Source organism: Colias eurytheme, chromosome 24 (assembly GCF_061535395.1).
Source record: "Colias eurytheme isolate Ceu_HAF_F1 chromosome 24, ilColEury1 Martin Lab GWU primary, whole genome shotgun sequence".
Taxonomy (NCBI): Eukaryota; Metazoa; Arthropoda; class Insecta; order Lepidoptera; family Pieridae; genus Colias; species Colias eurytheme.
Window position 1 is genome coordinate 4020785 of NC_143003.1, and position 23980 is coordinate 4044764.

The window sequence follows — 23980 nt, forward strand, 5'->3', positions numbered from 1 at the left end:
ATTACCAACATTATCCACATATAAACACAGAATATTCAAAAATGATGTTTCCCTTTTTACAAATTGTACCCTATTGTACCTATCCCATAATATCCAGTGACTTACACTTACGCTCACGTACACTATCTAACAAATATTGGTTCTAAAAATTAGTACATCAGATTAATACCTTCGTTCCTAATTTCCCTGGAAAATGGGAGATCTTTTGCATCGGCAGTCCTTATTTCACACTCTTTCCGTGCTCTTGCCCCTCTAGCCGTGTGATCCAAGTGCCAAAATATTTTTGCTAGTTATATTTACACAATTTATACCAGGCGATGGAAAAGGCAATTTTTTTTTATTCTGATATATAACATTTCATTCTATGTAATAACTGTTATAAAATATATAATGTTTAGGAGTTCATCTAGCAGTAATTAATAGTTAAAGAAACTAACATTCCTTTAATATACACATCAAAATAAATAATTAAATTATTTTTTTAAACTTTGGTCACTAAGTTTCTCTTTGGTTTGGTGACCAATTTCCACAGCCAATTTGGAAAGAACCACAGAGTTTTAAGAAAAATACCGAGAGTAGATTTATCTGTCAACTGTCATGAATTCCATAGAGAAAATTTATAATCTTTAACACTAAAAAACGAAGTACGAATACCAAATACCAATAGTTTAATTTGTTTCTTACAGTATTTATTAATTAATTTAATATTTAATTTAAAGAGTACGATTTTAATACAAAAAAATATTTAAAATATTATTGACGAAAGCGGAAAATTACTCATTCAATAATTGAAATTAAAAATAATAGGGATTGTCTATGGAATCACAGAACGGAATCTTGTAAAAGATTAGGCCATTTCATAAAACAAATGTATAGTAACTCGCAGAAAATATCTTCGGGGCAGTTATATTTATTTCAGCTTCGTAATTTTCTTAAAATTGAATCGTGAACCGTATTATAGGTCTATTGGAAAGGATTCATCTGCGACATTAGCGGAAGGGTTAGCAGTCTTGATTCTGCAACAGAAAAAAGATTTGCATTGAAAGGAGACGTAAGGTAAACATCGATTTATTTTGTTCAAAAGTGAAATCATAGTGGGTAATTAAAGCTTAAAAACGTTTAGTTCTGTTATTCAACGTTATGAGTGTTTATAATTATTTATAGTGCATCCTTGTACGAAATGAAAGTTTGACTTATGCCACATATTCTGAATGGCAGCTGGCGGACGTACCTTTAACACGGGAGTAGGTACTTACGATGCAACGTAAACTGTCCGCCGATTAGGATATGTTTTTATTTTTATGTCGCTCGAATGTAAAGATCTTTGGAAACCTTCCAGACTCGCATAGAAAACAGGGGCTTGAATTGTTTTTCCCTTGTAAAATGTCAAAATGTGATCTTGTCAAAGCTGGGTTGAGTCATTAGAGCAATCTTTTATCACACTAATTTACTGTTAGGTGTAATAAATTATAAACACTCTCTATTAACAATTGTATAAAGTAGATATTTTGGCTAAATAATTACATTTAAGTATCAAAAGTAAAGTTGGCTTTCTTGTCAGCTTGTATCTTAGAGTAAAACTTGTTTTGTTCACTAGACTTCATTGTTTAGCATTGTAGAACACAACATAAAAGATAAAATTGTTTCATCAATCAGCTGATTTACATATGTTATAATTCATAGGAAACTGTCAATTAACACACTTAGAAATAATACAATTAATATTTTATGTTTTCAAACTATACTTTTCTGCTAATCTCATTAATATGCAAAGTTATTACTAATGCATATTTACTTTCCCCATAGATTCACATTTGGCCAATATTATCATAAAATAACCGAACTAAATGCAAAATTAGAAACATTAAAATATATATATTGTTGGCTTTAAAAACAAAACTTACATACAAAATATATAAGTCACAACATAATAGTCATGTTTAATTTGCAATCAATGCATTATAAGCTCTTTCAGAATACAGAAGTATATTGAGTGTATTTTTTAATTTATTTATAATTGGTTGGTGTTTAAGTTACCACAATAATCAGGTGGGTTTACACCTAATAGAGAAATCTATACTATTTTTAAAAACGATTTATAAATCAAATCTTTCAACTATGTATATCTTTTTCTTATATTATACTAGCGGTCCGCCCCGGCTTCGCCCGTGGTACATATTTACGTTTTCTCTACATAAAAACCATCCTCGTACTTCAAGGAATATAATAAAAAAAGAAATATCGAAATCGGTTCAGCCGTTCTCGAGTTATGCGCTTACCAACACATTTTGCGATTCATTTTTATATATAAGAGAAGATTGTGTCTACACAGGTTACAGTGTAATAATTAATTCAGACAATAGTAAGTTATTTCACTTTCAAATTATTTAGATTATTAATGATTTTATAAAAATTAATGTAAAAGTAACTTTGCATGGTAATTTGTGATGACCCCAGTATTTGGAATAGAGATTATATAATACATCATTACATTGACTACTATCAAATACCATCCACTTTACAATCATATGTGAAATGGAATGGCTATACAAGTGTGTAACTAAATTATATATATGACTTATACTGTTAATTTATGTGAGATTAATAAATTAAAAGCTAAACTTTCAATGATAGTCCATTGAATGAGTCCCTCCAAGGGGGGTCTAGAGTGCGTGAGTTAGTAACGTAAGATGTTTCTTCGGAAACATGTCAAGAGTCCCTAGGTAATAAACATACTAAAACCCCGGGACACTAGGAGGAGCCCCGGAGTGGGGGGAGGGGGAGAATGGGTCCATTTTTTCATTTTTCGCTTAAATCTCAAAAACGGTACATGTTAGAGAAAAACATTCAAGGAAAAGTTGAAAGGCCATAAAATTATCTACAAGTTGTACCTAAATCATTTTTTCCTATATCCTACCGTTTCTGAGTTATACGCAGTAAAAAATGATTTTGGCTCAAACAATTTCCCCATACTACACATCAATCGATCAAAAAATATTTCTTTCTTCCAAAAAACTCAAATGTGCAACTTGTGACCGGTACTGATAGATTGCTCTTAATTAGGTCTATAATTGGTAAAATAAACACATTCCTCCATGGAAGCCTTTAGGAGGAATCGATTGTCAAAATATTATATTAGGGCAGTTTGTGTTACTGAACTTGATGTTTTTATTTTTTTCTTCCAAAAAACTCAAAAGTGCAACTTGTGACCGGTACAGATAGATTGCTCATATTTAGGTCTATCATTGATAAAAATACCAGATCCCACCACGGAGGCGTTTACCTTTTTAACTAACTACCCTAATAAAATTCAATTCCCCGTAAACGCCTCCGTGGTGGGATCTGGTATTTTTATCAATGATAGACCTAATTATGAGCAATCTATCTGTACCGGTCACAAGTTGCACTTTTGAGTTTTTTGGAAGAAAAAAATAAAAAGATCAAGTTCAGTAACTCAAGCTACCCTAATATAATATTTTGACAATTGATTCCTCCTAAAGGCTTCCATGGAGGAATGTGTTTATTTTACCAATTATAGACCTAATTAAGAGCAATCTATCAGTACCGGTCACATGTTGCACTTTTGAGTTTTTTGGAAGAAAAAAATAAAAAGATCAAGTTCAGTAACTCAAACTACCCTGATATAATATTTTGACAATGGATTCCTCCTAAAGGCTTCCATGGAGGAATGTGTTTATTTTACCAATTATAGACCTAATTAAGAGCAATCTATCAGTACCGGTCACAAGTTGCACTTTTGAGTTTTTTGGAAGAAAAAAAATAAAAAGTTCAAGTATCGTAACTACCCCAATAAAATTCAATTCCCCGTAAACGCCTCCGTGGTGGGATCTGGTATTTTTATCAATGATAGACATAATTATGAGCAATATATCTATACCGGTCACAAGTTGCACTTTTGAGTTTTTTGGAAGAAAAAAATAAAAAGATCAAGTTCAGAAACTCAAACTACCCTAATATAATATTTTGACAATCGATTCCTCCTAAAGGCTTCCATGGAGGAATGTGTTTATTTTACCAATTATAGACCTAATTAAGAGCAATCTATCAGTACCGGTCACAAGTTGCACATTCGAGTTTTTTGGAAGAAAGAAATATTTTTTGATCGATTGATGTGTAGTATGGGGAAATTGTTTGAGCCAAAATCATTTTTTACTGCGTATAACTCAGAAACGGTAGGATATAGGAAAAAATGATTTAGGTACAACTTGTAGATAATTTTATGGCCTTTCAACTTTTCCTTGAATGTTTTTCTCTAACATGTACAGTTTTTGAGATTTAAGCGAAGAATGAAAAAATGGACCCATTCCCCCCCCTCCTCCCACTCCGGGGCTCCTCCTAGTGTCCCGGGGTTTTAGTATGTTTATTACCTAGGGACTCTTGACATGTTTCCGAAGAAACATCTTACGTTACTAACTCACGCACTCTAGAACTTTTTATTCAATGGACTATGAATTGTTATTAAATGTTTATTTTTAACTACCTTTACTATTGTTTTTTGTATTTATAACATGTTAATCATAAACATCTGTAAGGTCCAGTTAATATAATATGTTTTAAATATTTTTAATAGTAGGGGAGCCCAAGAGGGGATTTTGGGATTTACTCGAGCGCGTCAGATTACTATAAGGGACGGTACCTTAGCTATTCATTAGTACCTCTAGTCAATATGAGCAGTTATGGTTGGTGGGTGCGCTCAGGGGCCCCGCTGGAAAATTTGAATAATCCATAATTCCCTAAGGTTGAGCTCGAATCGTCAGATTAGCGAAATGGGGACTTCTTATATTGTAATTAACCCCCCCATATATTAATCTGACGCGCTCGAATAATATTACTTTAATTTTTTACCCTTTCTTCATAGCGATTAAATCGCCACTTAAATCGTCAGATTAACGTATACTTTTTTTCAGTGACGTCCTGGAGCATGCAAAATATCAATATCTAACGCGCTTGAGTATTTCCAAGCCAATTTTTTTCTTTTTTAAATTAAAAAAGAATCAAAAAACCCTTCCCCACCGCTAAAAGTGAAAACATTATAGGACCTTTTTTTCTCGCTATGGTCTAATCTTCCAATTCTAATAGGTTCCCGTGACGCTCGAGTAAATCCACATTTAGCATCCTGGGCTCCCCTACTATAATAAGCATTACATGTATAGGAAACAAGAAATACCAAAGTATCTATAAACACACATTTGTAGGTTTATTTTTGAAGAACTTGATTTATTCTTGTTGTTAATTTAAATACACAATATTTAATATTATACCACTAGTGGAACAACTAAATAATTAAAGTAGAAATAACATTCCATACCTAATGCGAAACCAATAGATTTCCTTTTTATCCTTCATAGACCAAGTATATAACTATAAATAATATTGAGTTATATGTACTTTAAATGTGCATATTCAATGAGATGCAGCTACTATTTAACTAAAATATTATTAATGAATCTTTGTTTATAATATTGTAGTACTCTTTGTTTACTTACAAAGTTAGGATGTCTTAAATTGTAATATTATGTACTAGTGGTCCGCCCTGGCTTCACCCGTGGTACATATTTACGTTTTCTGGGATAAAATATAGCCTATATGGATTTGGAAGAATCCCTCTAAGTAATGGTAAAAGAAATTTTGAAATCCATCCAGTAGTTTTTGAGCCTATTCAACACAAACAAAAAAATACAAAAGTTTCCTCGTTATAATTATTATGTATATTCACTCTATTACGTTTGTTCTACTTATTAGTTATTTTGTAAAATATTGTATTTGAAACAATAACATATGTTAAGACAAAAACGAATCAATATTAGTTGCATATTTCTATTTTATGGTGTTCTTACAACACTTGTAAATATCTTGATAAAAGTGTGTTTTCATCATCTTAAAGATAGTTATACATTTTAATTCTTAAATATACTATCAGTATAATGTAAGAGATTTTTAATACTAATTATTGAGTTGGTGATGTTAGTAAAATGCTGTCTTTAAATCTGACTTTATTTAGTTCAATGTTATTTATGTGTATATACTATATAGTAAGTAGCAGTTTTTTTATCTGCCTAATTTAAAGGTTAATTGGTGGCACTATCTAAATAAACAAACTTTTTAATGACTTTACATTATTTACTAGGTTTATAGATAAATATTATATCCAAATTAATGTTTGTCAAATTGTACAAGATTAACCCAATCATAACAATATAACTGAATAGCTGCTCTTCCCGGCTCTGCCGGTTGACTCGGGATAAAAACAAAATCAGGGATAATTCCAAAAGTAAAATATTTTTTTAATTCGGTCTATTAGTTTTGGAGCCTATCCAATTCAAACAAACAATCAAATATTTCCTCTTTATAATATTAGTGTAGACAGAAAATTGTCTTATTTCTTTTTGCCCTGAAATACGAAAACATTATTTATTTATTTGCTAATAATTATACTTATTGTTGAAAAATTTACATTAAATAGCCTACGGATAATTAAAGATGATTTCTTACTGTGAGTTTCTGTTTTGAATAATAATATTATTTCGTGTTTACAGACGTTGGTGGTGCAATATTTCGTTTTGGCTGGCGTTTGTTTGTATTTGCTGTGAAGTACATAACAATACGCTGTTGGGGCTAGGATGTCAGTTCTGAACCAGAGTGGCGAAGAACAGGTAACATATATTATTAAAATTAGTTATTTTTGTTGAATTATAAAGCACTAGCGGTCCGTCCCGGCTTCGCCAATGGTACATATTTACGTTTTCTCTCCATAAGAACCATCCTCCTACTTCAAGGAATATAATTAAAAAATATAAATATAATATGTTAGTTAAACTAACTAAGAAATTTTGTTTGTGGCTAGCCTTTCTAAACCATTTCATCATTAAAAAACAATTTGCTTCCTTTTGGTATCTTGTATTCAACAAAATTATATCAGTACTTACTAGTACTACTTACTTACTCTTACTAGAGTGTATCTTTTTGTGAATAGATTTATGTAGGTCAAATACGTTCAATTGTTTATATTTAAGTACATAACATTTATTTATTTGCATAAACATGTTAAATATCATGACAGATTTTTTTATGACTCATTTTCAAAGGATTACTTTTAGGAGATAATCTTAAGTTTTAGTGATAAGTATTCATATAAATTATTAAATATTTTTTTTTATACAGATAGGATTTAAAAAAAATGTAGTGTTATAAATTTATTCTATTTTGCAGGTGGAATGTCCCCTGTGTATGGAACCCTTGGAGGTGGACGATCTCCACTTCTATCCTTGCACATGTGGATATCAAGTATGTATATGAAAAATAATACAAATTTTTAGTTTAGTTTTTTTTAATTATGTTTAGGTTCTTTACAGGAACATAATATATGCATATAGTGCTTATATAGAAGTAGTGTGAGCAATTATAAGTCTAGTGTTGATTGTAAACTGGGTTTAATGTATTGTATTTTATTAATAACTAGCAAACCGGGCGAACTCCGTTTCGCCACCAGAGACACCTTTTCTTTGCTATAAACCTCACGGAGCCCGAGACCTTTCCAACGAATGCAAAACCGTCGGAATCGGTTCGTGCGTTCTGGAGTTATAGCGTCAGGAAGGAAAACGCGACTTATTTTTATATAGTAGATTTCTAATTTAGTGTCATTGGCTGCATTGAATAATAATGAATTTATGAGAAGAATGTGATCTTTAATAAAAGTATAATATAGTGCATCATTAGTTCAATGAACTCATAATAATAAAACATAATAACATAAACAAAAATTGTAAGTAAAAATTTCTCAGCTGAATAAATATCATTTATGTATGGAAGATAGTCATTGAGATCAATAAAGTTGTAATATGAAATAGCTCAATTGACATTTATAGTAAGTCCATTGCGTGTTTATTTGCATCTTGCATTAGTTATGCAGCTAATACTCTATGAATTATAGACGTAACTTAAATTTTGATATTTAATAAATCATTTTACATATATCGAATACAACGAAAAAGTCTGGAAAAGGGCATAACCACTCACCCGGAATAGTGAAAACCACCTATCAAAATATTCCACGATTAAAAGCTGTCTCAGTGTTTTGTGTGAATCAAATATAAATATGTCTAATAAAAAAATTTGTAATATGTGTCGGGAATGTATACCTGATAACTTATTCTTGGAATGCTCCAACAATAAATGTAAGAAAAAATATGATATCAGATGCCTTCAAATGGAATTAACCACATACACTGAGCTTACTCATGAATTCAAAAAAAAAATGGGCATGTCCTCTGTGTGTGTATTCGAATACTAGACAATCTAATGTGGATAATATTTCGGTAAGGAACGAGAATCCAAAGAAAGACGTATTCACAACACCAAAAAGTAATGTTAACACTAAACGCGGCACTAATTCACAATTAACTCCCACCACTATTTGCATGGATTTCCAGCTACTAGAAGAGTTGAGAGGACTACGTTCTGATATAATGACCCGTCTAGATAGCCACGAAAAAACACTAAAGCATTTGCAAGATGTAGTTACACAAACAACAACTGATTTAACTAATATCATTGCAATTATGAAGGTACTTGAAAATAAAATTATCACAAAAATAAATAATCAAAATTGTGAATTATCACGCGAAATGGAAAATCTGACTTCCTCTCGTTCGTTCGTTGAAACTGTCCATCAGCAAAATAGCCCAAAATTAAGTCACAAAATAACAAGCCAAATTAAAAGTACGAATGTTTTCAATACAAATAAGTGTGTGGCCACTAAACCTGCGACTGGATCGGCTTTATCTATGAATGGATCGGATGTAATCGATGAGCACATGATGGAAAAAAGCGCGGATACTGATTTGAAATCAATGCCGTATAAAAATATTCAGCGACGTCAGACCAAGAACTATGTGACTAAAGGTAATAACGAGTCAATTGTGGCGTTGAAGGGCACTGAACGTAAGAAACATTTACACGTGTGGCGCTTACACTCTAATACCACTATTGAAAACATAACTTCTTACGTGCAATCGGTATGTGGTCCTGATGTTTCTATAAAAATTGAAAAAATCAATCATAAAATCGAGAGAGATTATGCATCTTTTGTTATCAGCGTACCGGAGCAGATGTTTGATAAATTGAATAAAGCTGAAATTTGGCCTGTAAATGTCGAATTTAATGAATGGATTTGGTTTCGAAAATACAATAAAAAAGCGAATGAATAAACCAAGTTCTGAGTTTGAAATATTCTACCAAAATACACGGGGTTTACGTACGAAATTGGATAAATTTAGAGTGAATATTGAATTATTGAATGCAGATCTCTTTGCTATAACTGAATCTGGGTGTAGTCCGTCTATACAAGATAGAGAAATTATTCCCCCCGGATATCAAATTCTACGTTGCGACCGCAATGACGGACGCAAGCAAGGCGGCGTATTTCTCGTGGCCACACAGCGGTTGGAGCTACGTGAGGTGCGCGCGCCCGGCGTCGCGATAGACTCCTGCGTGTTCGAGATGGTTTGTGCAACTGTACATTTAGGTAATAAAATGTTATTTTTATGTTGTGTTGTATATATTCCTCCAAGTAGTTCAGAAAATGAGTATATGGTATTATTTAAGAAAATTGAGGAATTATGTTGTAAATATGAAAAAGTTATTGTGTTAGGTGATTTTAATCTGTATTCTAGTTCAATAAATATAAATAATTATTATGAATATTTTATGACATATTGTCAATTCACTCAAAAAAATTCAACATGTAATTGTTTAGGTCGACAGTTGGATTTGGTTCTGTGCTCGGGTTTTAGCGATGGAATTGAGGTATTTGCAGCGAATGAATTTTTAGTGCCTGCGGACGCGTATCATCCACCGCTGACGGTGCGGCTGCGCGCGCGCGCCTCTCCCGCGAGCGCGGCTGCCGCCCCCACCACCCAGGCCGCCTCCGCCGGGTTCACAAATGACCGACAATGGAACTTTTATAAGGCTGATTTTCAATTAATGTACGCACTTTTAACGTCTACTGAGTGGGATCCTTTATATAAAATGGAAGGTGTAGAACAGGCGCTAGATTTTTTTTATGCGAAATTATATGATATTTTTGATAGATGTGTTCCCAAGAAAAAACGATTCAAAACAAATATGAGATATAAATATCCGGAATGGTACACAAAAAATATTATACATGACATTAAAGTTAAGGCTAGGTTACATAGAAAATATAAAATATCCAAACTAAAAACCGATTATGATGCATTTGCTGCATATAGATCTAGAATAAAAACAGCAATAGAGACTGCCCATAAACTGCATAGGGATAAAATTCAAAAACAGTTCAAACGGGATCCGAAATCTTTATGGCAATATATCCGGTCTAAACGAGGCACGCCGAATCAAACAGTCATTATAGAGGATAACAAACATTTAGACGATGGGGAATGTGCCGCACAATTTGCGAAATTTTTTGAGTCTGTTTATAGCAGCGTACCACCACGATTAGATGCCAGGGCGGCGGCGGCGGCGGCGGCGACGAGTGGAGTATCTTGCGCACGAGTGCATGTGGAGGCTTTTAGCCAAAAAGAGGTAAGCGATGCGCTAAAACATTTGAAGCCAAAGCATTCCGCAGGGCCTGATGGTATACCTGCTTTTCTGTTCAAGGATTGCAGCAGAGTGTTAGTTGAACCCCTTCTTTTTATATTTAATATTTGTTTAAAATCTGCTACTTTCCCGGTCCGTTGGAAAATAACACGTGTCATCCCGGTTCCCAAAAATAAAACTGGATCCAGTGTGAGAGATTATAGGCCAGTGGCTGTATTGTCGACACCTGCGAAGGTATTTGAGGCAGCCCTCCATAGTCGAATACAGCAGCAAATCAGACCAATGCTTTCGGACGAGCAACATGGGTTCCGGCCAGCGTGCAGCACTGCCACAAACCTCCTAAGTTTCATGACTCATTTGATCCCGGCGGTGGATGCTGGAGGCCAGGTGGATGTTGCATATTTTGATTTTCGAAAGGCGTTCGACACAGTCGATAATGACATCCTCTTAAAAAAATTTGCTGAAGTTGGGTACACCCCTAAGTTATTAGAATTCTTTGTGAGTTATATGAGAGATCGGCAACAATATGTAGATTACAAAGGCTTTCTATCAAAACCATATTACACTAGGTCAGGCGTGAGCCAGGGAAGTAATTTAGGACCTCTTGGATTCTTATTAATGATCAATGATTTACCGGAAGTGATTAAACACGGGACCTGCTTACTATTTGCGGATGACTTAAAATTATTCATGAATGTGAAAAACTTTATGGATTGTAAACTTTTACAGAATGATATTAATAGAATTGTTCAATGGGGTCAGAGCAATAAACTTTATTTTAATACAACTAAATGCTATGTAATGAGTTTCACTCGCACTCGAACACCGATACTTCATCAATATAATATTGAGTCGAATTGCATAGAGCGAGTCTCTCAAATACGTGATCTAGGCATATACTTCAACTCTGATTTAACATTCTCTGATCATATTGTAAACATTTGCAAAAAGGCTTATAGGAACCTAGGTTTTATATTGCGACAATCACGGGAATTTACCGATATCGGAACTATCAAATCACTATATAATGCACTGGTAAGAAGCCATCTTGAATATGGTTCAGTTGTATGGGCTCCGTATGAACAAAAATATTCGTATATGTTGGAGCGAATTCAAAATAAATTTTTAAGATATTTATACATGAAACTTTACGCAGTGTACCCATATTATCCTTTGCAGTATCCTACTCTTTTTGTTCTCGGAATGGTAGGATATTACGATTTAAAAGTGCGAAGGGAGTGCCAACTTGCACTGATACTGATACGTATACTACGGGGCAAAGACCAGAACCCGCAAGTTTTACGAAGCATTAGTTTCTGTGTACCGGACGCATATGTATGGAAACGTCGAAGCCCGCCACTTTTACTTGTTCCCCAGGCCAGAACTAATTTACTGTCTAGAGCCCCTTTGACAAAGGCTATCCATGTTGTCAATGAGGTGCACAATAAGTCTGACATTTTTTCAAATAATTTGAGTGAATTAACAAAGATCATTTTAAACTTTATTGCTTACTCCTAGTCCTAAAATCTAACATATCAGTGTAAGATATTACAACTTTTTTAAATTGTCGAGAAATGAGTGGCTTTATTTAAATTGATGTATTTTTATTGTTTTATTATTTTAATATTGGATGTGAAAATGAATTTTATTTTCTGACTATTAATGTAATATTATGTTTTCAATTATTGGACATTATCTAAAACTGTATTAAGTGTATTTAAATCAATGTAGTGATACTGTTATATTATACTAATATTGCGTTTTTTAATTAAATTTAGTTTTTAACTTTTAATTTAAAATGTTTTAAATTTGACATTATTAAAAAATATGTATTATTCAGCTTTATATATGTATTAATCATTATAATATTTGACTAGAGTATCAAACATAATTGTAGCGGTTGTATTTTATAATCTTAATTAATGTAATATTTTTTTTTTTGTATTAATGAATAAAGTGTATTGTAAATTTGACCTCCCTATCGCATTGGGTAAACTGTAATGGTAGGAATGGTTTTATATAATAAATAAATAAATAAAATAAAATCTTATTTCTAAATTACCATCTAAGGTTATGATATACTATCTTCCGCCCGCGGCTCCGCCCGCGTGGTGTTTTGATAAAAGGTAGCCTATGTTCATTCTCAGGGTCTAAAGATTGTCTGTGCCAAATTTCATCAAAATCGGTCGAGATGTTTAAGCGGGAAAGCGTAACAGACATACAGGCAGACAGAGTTACTTTCGCATTTATAATATTAGTAGGGATTAGTAGGGAAGTAGGAAATTAGTAGGGATGTATTATGATATGAGATATGAATAAACTTTACACATTAGATTTTGAGTAAGTATCTTAAAGTTAAAAGTAAATACTACATCTAAAAAATTATCTCATGTACTTAACAAACTTACATTTTAAATTATCAATTTAATTATAATTATTTAAAGTTTATCAATTTTAATTGTAATGTAAAGTTAGTGCAAAATGTCGTTTGAATCAATTGAAGACATATTGATAAGTTTATCAAGATAACTTGAATTTACGTGTATGACGTCATCACAATAATATTATTATATGTACTAATAATATTTCCATGCGACTGTATTGTAATATTTATTATCTTTATCGCGTTACGTTATATTCTTTAAAAATAAATAAAGCATGCTTGACATATATTTTAGATCGTTACCATCATAACAAAACTTATATTCTTGTATTTGTTAGAATTTGAGGTAATAAATAGATTTTTTGTTTTCATATTCACTTATTAAATACTGGTAATTAATAGGTCATAAACTATTTTTAATCCTCCTATGTGTTAATGATGTTGTGGCAGAACAATGATTCTGAGGTCGACAAGATTATTGTAAAATACATGTGTTATTTTGTAAATAAATTAAGACGAGCGGAATATATGTGCGCTCATTGAAATATATTTTTCTTGCTAAGAACGGATTAGTTTTACTTATAATTTCCGTTGAGATTGCGCCGTTTTAAGTTTAAGATAAAAAGGCAATTATTGCGTCAAGACTTATTATACATATTTGCATTTTCTCGTTTGTAAAATAACAACAGTATTTTTATAAACATACAAAAGTAATTGCAGTTTATTGAAGAGATTTAATTTATACAAAATTGCATAACCAACAATGTTTTATTTTTTATAGATATTAAATTATTGACTTATTTCGATGTATGCATATTGTTATTAATCACCGATATTTTACCGACTGAATCGTGTTATAATTAATCGTGTTTTATAAAAAGGCTACAAATATATCATTTTCTCAAAATAAAAATCTATTTTTATGTACATTATAGACACCAATAATCGTGATTGTTTGTGTATTATAAAAATATATTTGTAATAATTGCCATTTTTTGTCGACAGATATGTCGGTTTTGTTGGAATCGAATCAGGGAGGGAGAGAACGGCCTGTGTCCCGCGTGTCGGAAGGCCTACCCGGAGAACCCTGCAGACTTCACACCACTCAGTCAAGAGCAGGTAATATATATGTGGTCGCGGAAGAATTCTAACCAATACCCGCGGCCCTATCATTAAAGCGGCTCGACGGAACACATTGGGGTTTTAGTCGGTAAAAATCCGACATAACCCACGGGTCCTTCCCCGGGGGCCGTGGGTATCTTTGGAAGATTTCCCCACTATAAAAAAAAGGTAATATATATTTAACTAGCTGTGCTCCGCGGTTTTACCCGCAGTGCTCCGCTCCTGTTGGTCTTAGCGAGATGATATATAGCCTATAGCCTTCCTCGATAAATAGGCTATCAAACACTGAAAGAATTTTTCAAATCGGACCAGTAGTTCCCGAGATTAGCGCGTTCAAACAAACAAACTCTTCAGCTTTATAATATATATGTCTATTTTTATGGGAATTTAAACAATGTGTTGTAAATTATGTTGAACTATACATAATAAATGTACTGATTCTTAAAACTTCCGACACGATTTGTTCTTGACACATACAAACACATAGCAACAAACTTTAACGAATTATTAGAATAATATCATTATATTTTATTGACATACAACGCACATACTACTACAATATCTTCAAATCGCGCTCAAAATTAGACAGTTTTAAATGATACAATTGACTTTGAACATTACTGGCTTGAGATAAGGTGTAAATTACAATGTATGTTTTATACCACGCGTCGTGGACAATTGTTGACAATTTTTGAATCTCCTCAGATTGCCAGACGCCTATTTGGCAAACTGGTAATTATAGTGCATTGGGCACATAATACACAATATTTGAAGGACAAATTTAACTGTAGATTATATAAAACAATTATAAATAAATACTTATATAGATAATTAACACCCAGACACGGAGCAAACATCGATTTTCATCATACAAATATTTACCCTGGGTAGGAATCGAACGCACAACCTCTGGCTTGGAAGGCAGGGTCACTACCAAGCCAACCGGTCAGTCAGCATAACTATTTACGGCGTTAGTACACCGACGCATTCGCGTGCGGTAGCGAAACAACGAAAAATCTGTCAGTAGTGTGGCAGGATTTCGCATATCATGTGTCTCACTCTAGCACATAGATAGATGAAATAGTTGCGTCCTTGTCAGTATTGTTTCACAAGGAACTGCGAAATGGCCATTACACAGACGCATTGCGAAAAAGTTGCGAAAAGATTGCTGTGTACTAACGTTCCGCAGATATTCCGCTACGCAGTAGTTTCGCAGAGATTCGCTGCCGCACGCGAATGCGTAGGTGTACTAACGGCGTTAAAGTAATAAAATAATGATTTAACCTTTACGTGTGTGCAGGTAGCCGCAATAAAGACGGAGAAGAAGGCGCGCGAGCAGAAGCGCCGCAACAAGACGCTGGAGTCGCGGCGCGCGCTCGCCAACGTGCGCGTCGTGCAGAACAACCTCGTGTTCGTGGTCGGCCTGCCCGTGCGGCTCGCGGACCCCGAGGTGACTATATACTGCTAATGTTGGTCTTGGCGTGATGATATGTAGCCTACCTTGATACATGATATAGCCTTCCTCGATAAATGGGCTATCTAACACCGAAAGAATTTCTCAAATCGGACCAGTGGTTTCTGTGATAAGCGCGTTCAAAAACACAAACAAACTCTACTACAGTCCACTAGTTTTCCGCCCGCGGCTTCGATCGAGTTAAGATAAAACTGCATATTTCCCGTTCCTGTAACATTTTTTCAGTTTGAAAAATATCTCTGAATCACATTTCATCTTAATTTGTTCAGTGGCTGAGGCGTGAAGGAGATACAGAAAATATGTGGGATATTAGTTAGGAATGTTGCGACCGCGTGGTTAAGCAAAACATGTTTTTGTCCGTGGCTATTCCCCCGTGGTCAAACGAAATTCACCTAGTTAAAATGTAATAATTTATGTAAAGACTACACAAATGCTATGTGTAACATATTTTTATTTATATTTCAGATTCTCAAACGGCAAGAGTACTTTGGCAAATACGGCAAAATTCACAAAGTAGTCATAAATCAGAGTCCAGCGTATGCGGGGTCACAGGTACACACTGTATGGACTTTGTTTATTATTTTTTATTATATAAGTTAGATTAAGAGTTTTATTTGCTTAACATACAATAAAAAGGCTTTTATTTTTTCTACCGTTAGTTTAAGATGTACTTGAGTGGTTTCATTAGTTACAGAATATAGTTATCCATCATCAACACAAGGTTTTTTGCGGATAAAGATTGTGCATTCAACTCAACTAAATGCACTTTTTAAATGCCATTTAGAAGACATTATTATTATAAATCCAATGCACAATTGGTTTGAACATAGTTATACAACATCAACATCAAGGTTTTTTGCTGATACAAAGGTTGTACATTGCACTAAATGAAATTTTTAAGTACAATTTATAAGGCATACATTTTTACTATAATAAGGGCCCATTTTTCAATGCTTGCTTAATGTGACATTTTTAATATGCCACTGCTTAAAACGTCAACTGAATGAATATTCAATAAAAATGTCAAAATACGATCAACTAGAGCACAGATACGTTTTTGAAATAGTTGTTTAATATCTATGATACATCTCTAAAATATGTCTTAGATGAAATATTGAAGGAAACTTTTCTCGGTTGCGTCGTGGCAGTACCGTCACGTCTTCGAGTAAGGCGACGATTTTGGTATTTTTGAATCTTGTCAAAGAAATTTCACATCTAACACGCGCTCTATTAACCAAGCATTAAAAAATGAGCTCTAGCTACAACAACAGATATCTAAACGTGTTCTATTTGGCATTGCCACACAGAGCCCGTCCGCGTCCGCGTACGTGACGTACGTGTCGCCGGCGGACGCCCTGCGCGCGATACAGGGCGTCAACAACGTGACGCTCGACGGCCGCGTGCTGAAGGGCTCGCTCGGCACCACCAAGTACTGCGCGAACTTCATGAAGAACCAGCCGTGCCCGAAGCCCGACTGCATGTACCTGCACGAGCTGGGTGAGTGCCGTGATGCGACGCGACGTGACGTTACGTGGCCCGACGTTGCATGATGTGACGTGGCGTGACGTGACGTTACGTGACGTCACGCACGTTGAATGATGTGCCGCGACGTGACGTTGTGTTACGTGACGTGACGTTAAAGATTGTGGAAGATGTTCATCTGAAATTAAAGTGTCAATAGTGCACCAAGAACAAACAAAACTACAAGCTTAAATAAGCTTGATAAATTTACATTTAATTTCAGTGTACATATTATGAGTGTCATTAAAACTACTGACTTTCCAATCTTATAAATTTTCCATGACAAATGAAACAAGATTTTGCAACTACCATAGCCTATTGTAGTTTTTCATTAAGACTAACATATTGTAGTATTTTTGATTGCCCATTAAATGAACGTAATTATTTGTATGTGCAGGTGATCCGAAGGCGTCGTTCACGAAGGAGGAGATGCACGCGGGGCTGCACCAGGTGTACGAGCGGCGCCTGCACCAGCAGCTGCTCGCCAAGCCAGACGACAAGCAACTAGGTACTATTATACTTAACTAGCTTACCGCCCGCGGCTTCGCCTGCGTTTTCAAAGAAAAACCCGCATAGTTCTTGTGGGATTTCCGGGATAAAACATGTGTGCTAAATTTCATTGTAATCGATTCAGTAGTATTTGCGCGAAAGAGTAACAAACATATGGTACGGGAGCCAGGTGCAAATTTGGTTAACTATTTCCTCTCAAGAGATAATTCGTCAGACGCATGAGAGAATAGTATTATAAAGCCTCGTGAACGTCAGCTGGCGCTCGGTTGGGGGGTGAGCGTTTGTAGCCTCCCACGCACATAGGAAAAAAAATACATTCATTCATTCATTTCCTCTCAGCTAAAAATTTGTCAAATTGTAGCTAACCCAATATCTCAACGAAAAAAAATAGTCAGCTGGTTACAACATGGTGTATTATACGTCAGCTGGTGTCTCGAACATGAAAGTTAAATTTAAAGAAAAATTTATTTTCCGTTATTTCCTCTCAAACAAAAATTTACCTGATGATAGCTTATATGTAACTGTGGATAAATATATGTATATGTCAGCTGGCTGTATCTTGGTGGAAAAACCGTCAGCTGATACGGGAGGCTACAACCGCTCTTCCCCCCAACCGAGCTCCAGCTGACGTTCACGAGGCTTCATAATACTATACTTTGATGCATTTTACTAATTACCGCTTGAGAGGAACTTGGTCATAAAATCTGTTCCTGGCTCCCGTACCAATACATACAAACACTTACACATACATCAATCCTCACAAACTTTCGCATTTATAATATTATAGTAGGAACAATATAAATGAACATATTGTAATAACACAATGTTTTAAAATTGCAGGTAATTCTAGTACGAATGCAGATAAAGGCAGTACAAAAGATGGTGAGTACTTATCTTGTTTCTATATACATTTAATTTTGTTCAAAATAATAATAAATGTAACAATACATGGAAATATGGTAATTATATTTTCCTTTTGTAATTTCTACATGAGAATTAATTTTCAAGTTTCTAATTACTAATGTTAAATTATTGTGAATTATTATGAATAGTTTCAATACTTGAAATTTTAATAATTCGTATTCTTTCAGGTAATCAATCGAACTTTATACCGACAACAGTGGTCACATCGTCTCAAATTAATTCAGTCAGTACATCTAAGTGAGTATTGTTCACATGCATCAAATATTAAAGCCAGTGATATGTGGCGATCTCTTTTAAAATACTTGAGGGTATATTTTCAAATTTCTCATAAAAAATTATATTTGAAGTCTAACATTTTATAAAAGATGTACTGATATTGTTTGAAAACTTAGATATATGATAAAAATTTAATTACGGTTTTGCATTGCATTACGGTTTGATCAGAGATATGGTTGTTTTTAGTAATTCATTCTAAACAACAGAACTGTTGTCAAAAAAGAAACCATTCTTATAATATGAAACACAACATATGCACTTACAACAAGGAATATTTATGTAAATCTAATATATATTTTTAATACTCTATTGATATTAATCACCTATTAGTTATACAATTGATTATTTGGATAAATACTTACTGACAAAACCTACAAACAAACATGTCATTGACAACTTAGATTAGCTCTTATGACTTAATACATAGGGTTTAAAAACGTGCGCTGTTTTAGATCGAAAAAGGACACAAATGGTAGTAATGTTGGCAACAGTAGCAATGGCAGTAATGGCAATAGTGGCAATGGCAAAGAGGCGTGGCCTAGCCTCGGCTCGTCGCCACCTTCCGATAGTCCCGCGAGAAAACAACTCAGTCCCAAACCACAACAGTCTACGGGTAAGATTATATTGCATTTTTATGAAAATTAATTTCGATAAATAATGACCAAAAATGTTGAATTAATTTAGACAACAACTGAAACATTTAGTAACTGATATACTGACACACATTTAAATAGATTTTTCTATCTTTCCACAGCAAAGTCACAAGAAAACGGCACATCAGAATCGTCCAGTCCAACACTACACAATCAGCAATCACAGATCAAAAACGGCAAAGATAATAATCAAACGGAAAAAAGCAATAGAAGCAATAAAGACAGCAATAGCAATACAAACGGACAGGCCAAGAAGAGTAAATCGGACAAATCGAAAACAAAGAATAGTATTAGCAACGAAAGCAGCGAATCCAGTTCGGCCACAGAGAAGACGGACACGGAAACGCACACGTCCGTATTCGAGAATGACACGCAATTCTTAACGAACGAGTTGGACGAATTAGAATCAGATAGACACAGCCTCCTGGAGAACCACGATTTACTAGATAACAGCGATCACAGTTTGCTCGAGGACGACACACACAACCTGCTGAACGACGCCAACAACGAAGTATTAATGATGCAGAGGCACAGGGAAATGCTCGCAGGGCTAGTGGACAATGGGATGCACACCAAGGCCCCGCTCATGAACGGCTACGGGTTATTAGACAGGGATACTATGGGCTATCTAGCCAACGATAGACAGATTAGTCAAATTAGCCAAGGTCTCATGGACCAGAAGGAATTATTGATGCGGGAACGCAACCGCAGTATGCTGTTGCGGCAGAACGAGCTGCTGGCCCGACAGCACAACGTTATGGTGGACCTCAAACATTATATGCCTTCGTCTAGTATAGGAATGGAGTCGGCTAGTGAATTATTAGGTATGTATTGCGCATATTTGAAGCTTACAAAAGAAAATATAAAAACCGATCTTTCAATAAATCAAAAAAATAGTATGACATAACAAATATCTAGACTATTATTCCTTATTTAAAAAATCTGTCATAAACATATTGTAATTGAATTAACAAAAGGGCAAAATTTTTACAAAGACATTGTCTTTTTCAGGTGCTAATTATCATCCAAACCCCAATATGCTTCCACCGTTCGGAATGAGAGTAGACAATTCTTTAGTAACAAATTCCCTCGGCAACACGGCGAACACATTAGCTAACTCCCTATCTATGAATTTATCGAACACGTTGTCAGTTAACTCGCTAGGTGGTAATTCTATGTCGGCTAACGCGTTGGGGGCAAATTCGTTAGGAGTGAATACACTGGGCGTCAATTCGTTAGGCGGAAACACACTAGGTACAAGCTCGTTAGGCGCAAACACACTCGGGGCAAATTCGTTAGGCGGAAACACACTAGGGGCAAGTTCTTTAGGCGCGAATACAATGGGGGCAAATTCGTTAGGGGCAAGTTCGTTAGGTGCAAATTCCATGGGGGCGAATACGTTAGGAACAAATTCTATGGGTGTGAACACATTAGCCGCGAATTCTATGGGAGCAAACACATTAGGCGTAAATTCAATGGGGACAAATGCAATGGGCAACACAATAGGCGGCTTCATGTTACACAATCAACAGATGCAGATGCAGAATCAGCAACATATGCAACAGAGTGGACTTGTAAACGGATTCGATTCGCCACAGAGTGTTGTGAGTATATTTCTTTACAACACATGATTTTTTTTAATAAAGAAAAGACATTGTAGACTGAAGCACTTTTTAATTATGATCATCTGAAAGTGTAGCATGTTTTGATGGGCAGAAACTGTTCACTTTCTATGTGTGCTTCTGATGTTTTAACAATTATTATCTCTAGCTGTTGCATCGTTTTAAAACTTTGTCATTTCTACTTTGAAGTGATTTAAAAACAATCGAACACAAAATGTTTACTCTTTATTTCTTCTGTTTTGATTCGAGTTAGGGTGATTGAGGGATGTGTTTGTAAAGAACTATTGGTTCCTATTCCTATCCTTTTCCTATCGTTTGAAACGATAAATGAAGCGATATGATTGTTATTTTTACAAATACATCCCCCGCCTCGCACATCTCTGGTTTACAAGCACCCTTAAAACGTTTTGCCGCATTGCAGAGCGAGGGTCGATATCAAGCGGACACGATGGACAAGTTCTTCACGGACTTCCACAAGGCGCAGCAGATGCGGCTGGTTGCCGGGGGCGCAGGCCCGGGGGCGGAGCGCCCGCGCTACCCGCACAACATGCTCAGTGCGGAGCGCCTCGAGATGGAGCACAAGAGGTGGGGCATGAACGATTCAAATTCAAATTTCATTTATTTACAAGAATGTAGTTACAATAAAGGTGTTATTACAATGTTAAGGCGCTAATACATTCTACCCACTTTCTGGGTGTGCAAATATTTAAATGGAAATAAGTTAAATTACACTACATCAACACTACACAAATTCTTCGCGCCACTAATCACTATTGTTAAACGTCACTAATTCTTCCTTGTCACAGATTCCGATGCTTATGTTTCATTAATCGTTGAGTAAAATTTGGACCAGGCGTACAATAAGAAAAGATCACCAGATTTTTCGTTACAAACAACGTTTTTCCCTCTTAATCCTACTTAATTTAAACGCGAAAGTTTGTATATTTGTTACTCCTTCACGAAAAAAACTCCTGAATCGATATGAAATTTGCTATGTTGGTAGCTGAAGACCCAGAATAAGACAGGCTACTTTTTATCCCGGAAATCCCACAGGAACGGGAAGTATGCGTTATCTTTGAAAACGCGGAAACTAGTAATAAAAAAAAGACGGGTTGCACTCCGGGAGTGCCGGCAGAAGTGAAAACTTGATTATTAACGTTGAGTATGTTTGATATCCATCCGTCTTACGCTTTTTCGATCAGGTCACGTGTCCTGACGCGAGTTTAAGATTTATAACCAACGCCGCTAAAAAATTTTTTAATTCAATATGTATAAATGATACAATAACATACAGCAGAATGAGCAACTACCGCGGATCAGAAAACTCGGGCGGTCGCGCGGCGGGCGACGGGGACGATGATCTCGACTTCGATCCCTTCAAGGAGACGCAGAAGGCGCTGGCCGAAATGATGGAGACGGAAATGATGCTCAGCAATATCTCGAGCGGGTGAGTTGAACGTATAAAAAAGAGCACACGTTTCAGAAGTGAAACTTCTTGCACAAAAATCGTCGCCTTACTATATGACGTTACGGTATTGCCATGAATTGTAGACCAATTTTTTTACATTTAGTGTTTATCACTTTTTACTTAAAAATGTTTCGAAATCATCCTATACACAAAACGATAAAAGATCAATTTATAAAAAAAAATACTTGTTACAACTTACTAATATAATTATACAATATTATTTATTAAATTTTTTCTTTTACAGAGACAATATGGACCGTGTCAGACGCACCCGCCTGCCCCCACCCGGCTTCAGTCACTTGAGCGTTTACGGCAGACAACAACCACAACAACAAGGTATCAATTGTATTTAAAACTGATATATAAATTATTCTTAAAGACATTCAGTAGCTCTATGATTACTATTGTATGTGTTTAAAATTTCCAAAAAAATATGTCAAGCTTGCTACACATTCTGTACATCGTTCACAATATATTATTTGAATATTAACTCGGATTCACGAGTGAATAGATGCAAATAATTGACGGTAACGATCCGCAGGTTTCACGAATAGCAATGCGATGTTCTCAGACTGGACGCAGATGGACCCCGCGATCATGTCGACGTCGGTGAACTTCGGCAAGGCGCAGAGTGCGCTGAGCCAGCACGAGCTGTTCGCGCGCTTCAACACGCTGGCCGTGCAGCCCAACGGCGTCAAGCTGCACGCCCACGCCCACGCCCACGCCCAGCAGCCCACGCCCTGGCCCACTGCGCAGAAGCCCTGGGCCTACAACATGCCCCTGCCCCCCGGCTTCGCCCCCCCGAAGACCTCCCAACACCCCGCCGAGTGCATCGACGCCAAGTAAACGTGCAATCCGAACCCCCCCCCCGCTCCCGACACTGGATATTATATTTTCTTATACCTAGCCTCTTTCCGTTGGTGATGTGATCGATAAATCTTTGTATTAAGAGAGCATATTTTAACGAGAGAAATATGATAACAAAGGAATTTGTAAAATAAATTAACCTATTTGTTTTATTTAAAAAAGTTTGATTTATATTTTATTATATTATCATGAATTTTTTTTTTCTTTATTATTGTCTCGGTCTCGCTGTCGCTTTCCTCTCTGAGTCTTTTCGTTTCGCGACTGATGATATATGTATATTTGTTAATATATTATATATTGCGCTAGGATCGTCTACGTGTTACTTGAAATTATTTTTTTCTATATTAAATGAGATGCCAACTCGGTTGAATTTGTACCTTATTGAGCCATTATTCATGATAAAAATTATTAAATTTAAAGAATTATCATTCGCTCTTTTAATGCGACACCTTATCCAAACAACTTTGCATATGCATGTCTATTTTTTGTAAATATTCAAATATAAATATTTACTAACAGTAATTAATGTGTGGTCTGAGCCTATTTTTTTGCATGGTAAGT

The 23980-nt window shown here is 35.2% G+C and overlaps 2 protein-coding genes across 5 annotated transcripts; both read left to right on the plus strand.

The window, feature by feature from the left end:
- The first annotated feature begins 811 nt into the window (after nt 1-811).
- Nucleotides 812-23847, plus strand: Cnot4 (CCR4-NOT transcription complex subunit 4). 4 transcript variants are annotated; one of them, XM_090115959.1, is made up of 17 exons: nt 812-1056; nt 6558-6674; nt 7231-7305; nt 13988-14101; nt 15405-15554; nt 16044-16139; nt 16886-17075; nt 17497-17607; nt 18450-18491; nt 18701-18770; nt 19262-19422; nt 19564-20286; nt 20474-21066; nt 21506-21669; nt 22379-22531; nt 22797-22888; nt 23094-23847. In XM_090115959.1, the coding sequence occupies exons 2-17, from the start codon at nt 6642-6644 to the stop codon at nt 23396-23398; spliced, it is 3072 nt and encodes a 1023-aa protein (XP_089972085.1). In that variant the 5' UTR covers nt 812-1056; nt 6558-6641; the 3' UTR covers nt 23399-23847. The 4 variants fall into 4 exon arrangements, with proteins under 4 accessions (XP_089972085.1, XP_089972088.1, XP_089972086.1 ...); XM_090115962.1 differs by having other exon boundaries at nt 23124-23847; XM_090115960.1 differs by having other exon boundaries at nt 22382-22531.
- Nucleotides 9169-11192, plus strand: LOC149897928 (uncharacterized). The gene is made up of 2 exons (XM_090115667.1): nt 9169-11097; nt 11169-11192. Exons 1-2 carry the CDS (start codon nt 9169-9171, stop codon nt 11190-11192), a joined length of 1953 nt encoding a protein of 650 aa, XP_089971793.1.
- Nucleotides 23848-23980: the final 133 nt, after the last annotated feature.

Excerpts from the sequence above, each read along its gene's own strand:
- Cnot4 (XM_090115959.1), top strand. The coding sequence starts at position 6,642 with ATGTCAGTTCTGAACCAGAGTGGCGAAGAACAG. Across the intron at positions 20,287-20,473 it reads GTCGGCTAGTGAATTATTAG|GTGCTAATTATCATCCAAAC; the intron begins GTATGTATTGCG and ends TGTCTTTTTCAG. Across the intron at positions 21,670-22,378 it reads CTCGAGATGGAGCACAAGAG|CAGAATGAGCAACTACCGCG; the intron begins GTGGGGCATGAA and ends AATAACATACAG.
- LOC149897928 (XM_090115667.1), top strand. The coding sequence starts at position 9,169 with ATGTCGAATTTAATGAATGGATTTGGTTTCGAAAATACAATAAAAAAG. Across the intron at positions 11,098-11,168 it reads CTAAGTTATTAGAATTCTTT|GTCAGGCGTGAGCCAGGGAA; the intron begins GTGAGTTATATG and ends ATATTACACTAG.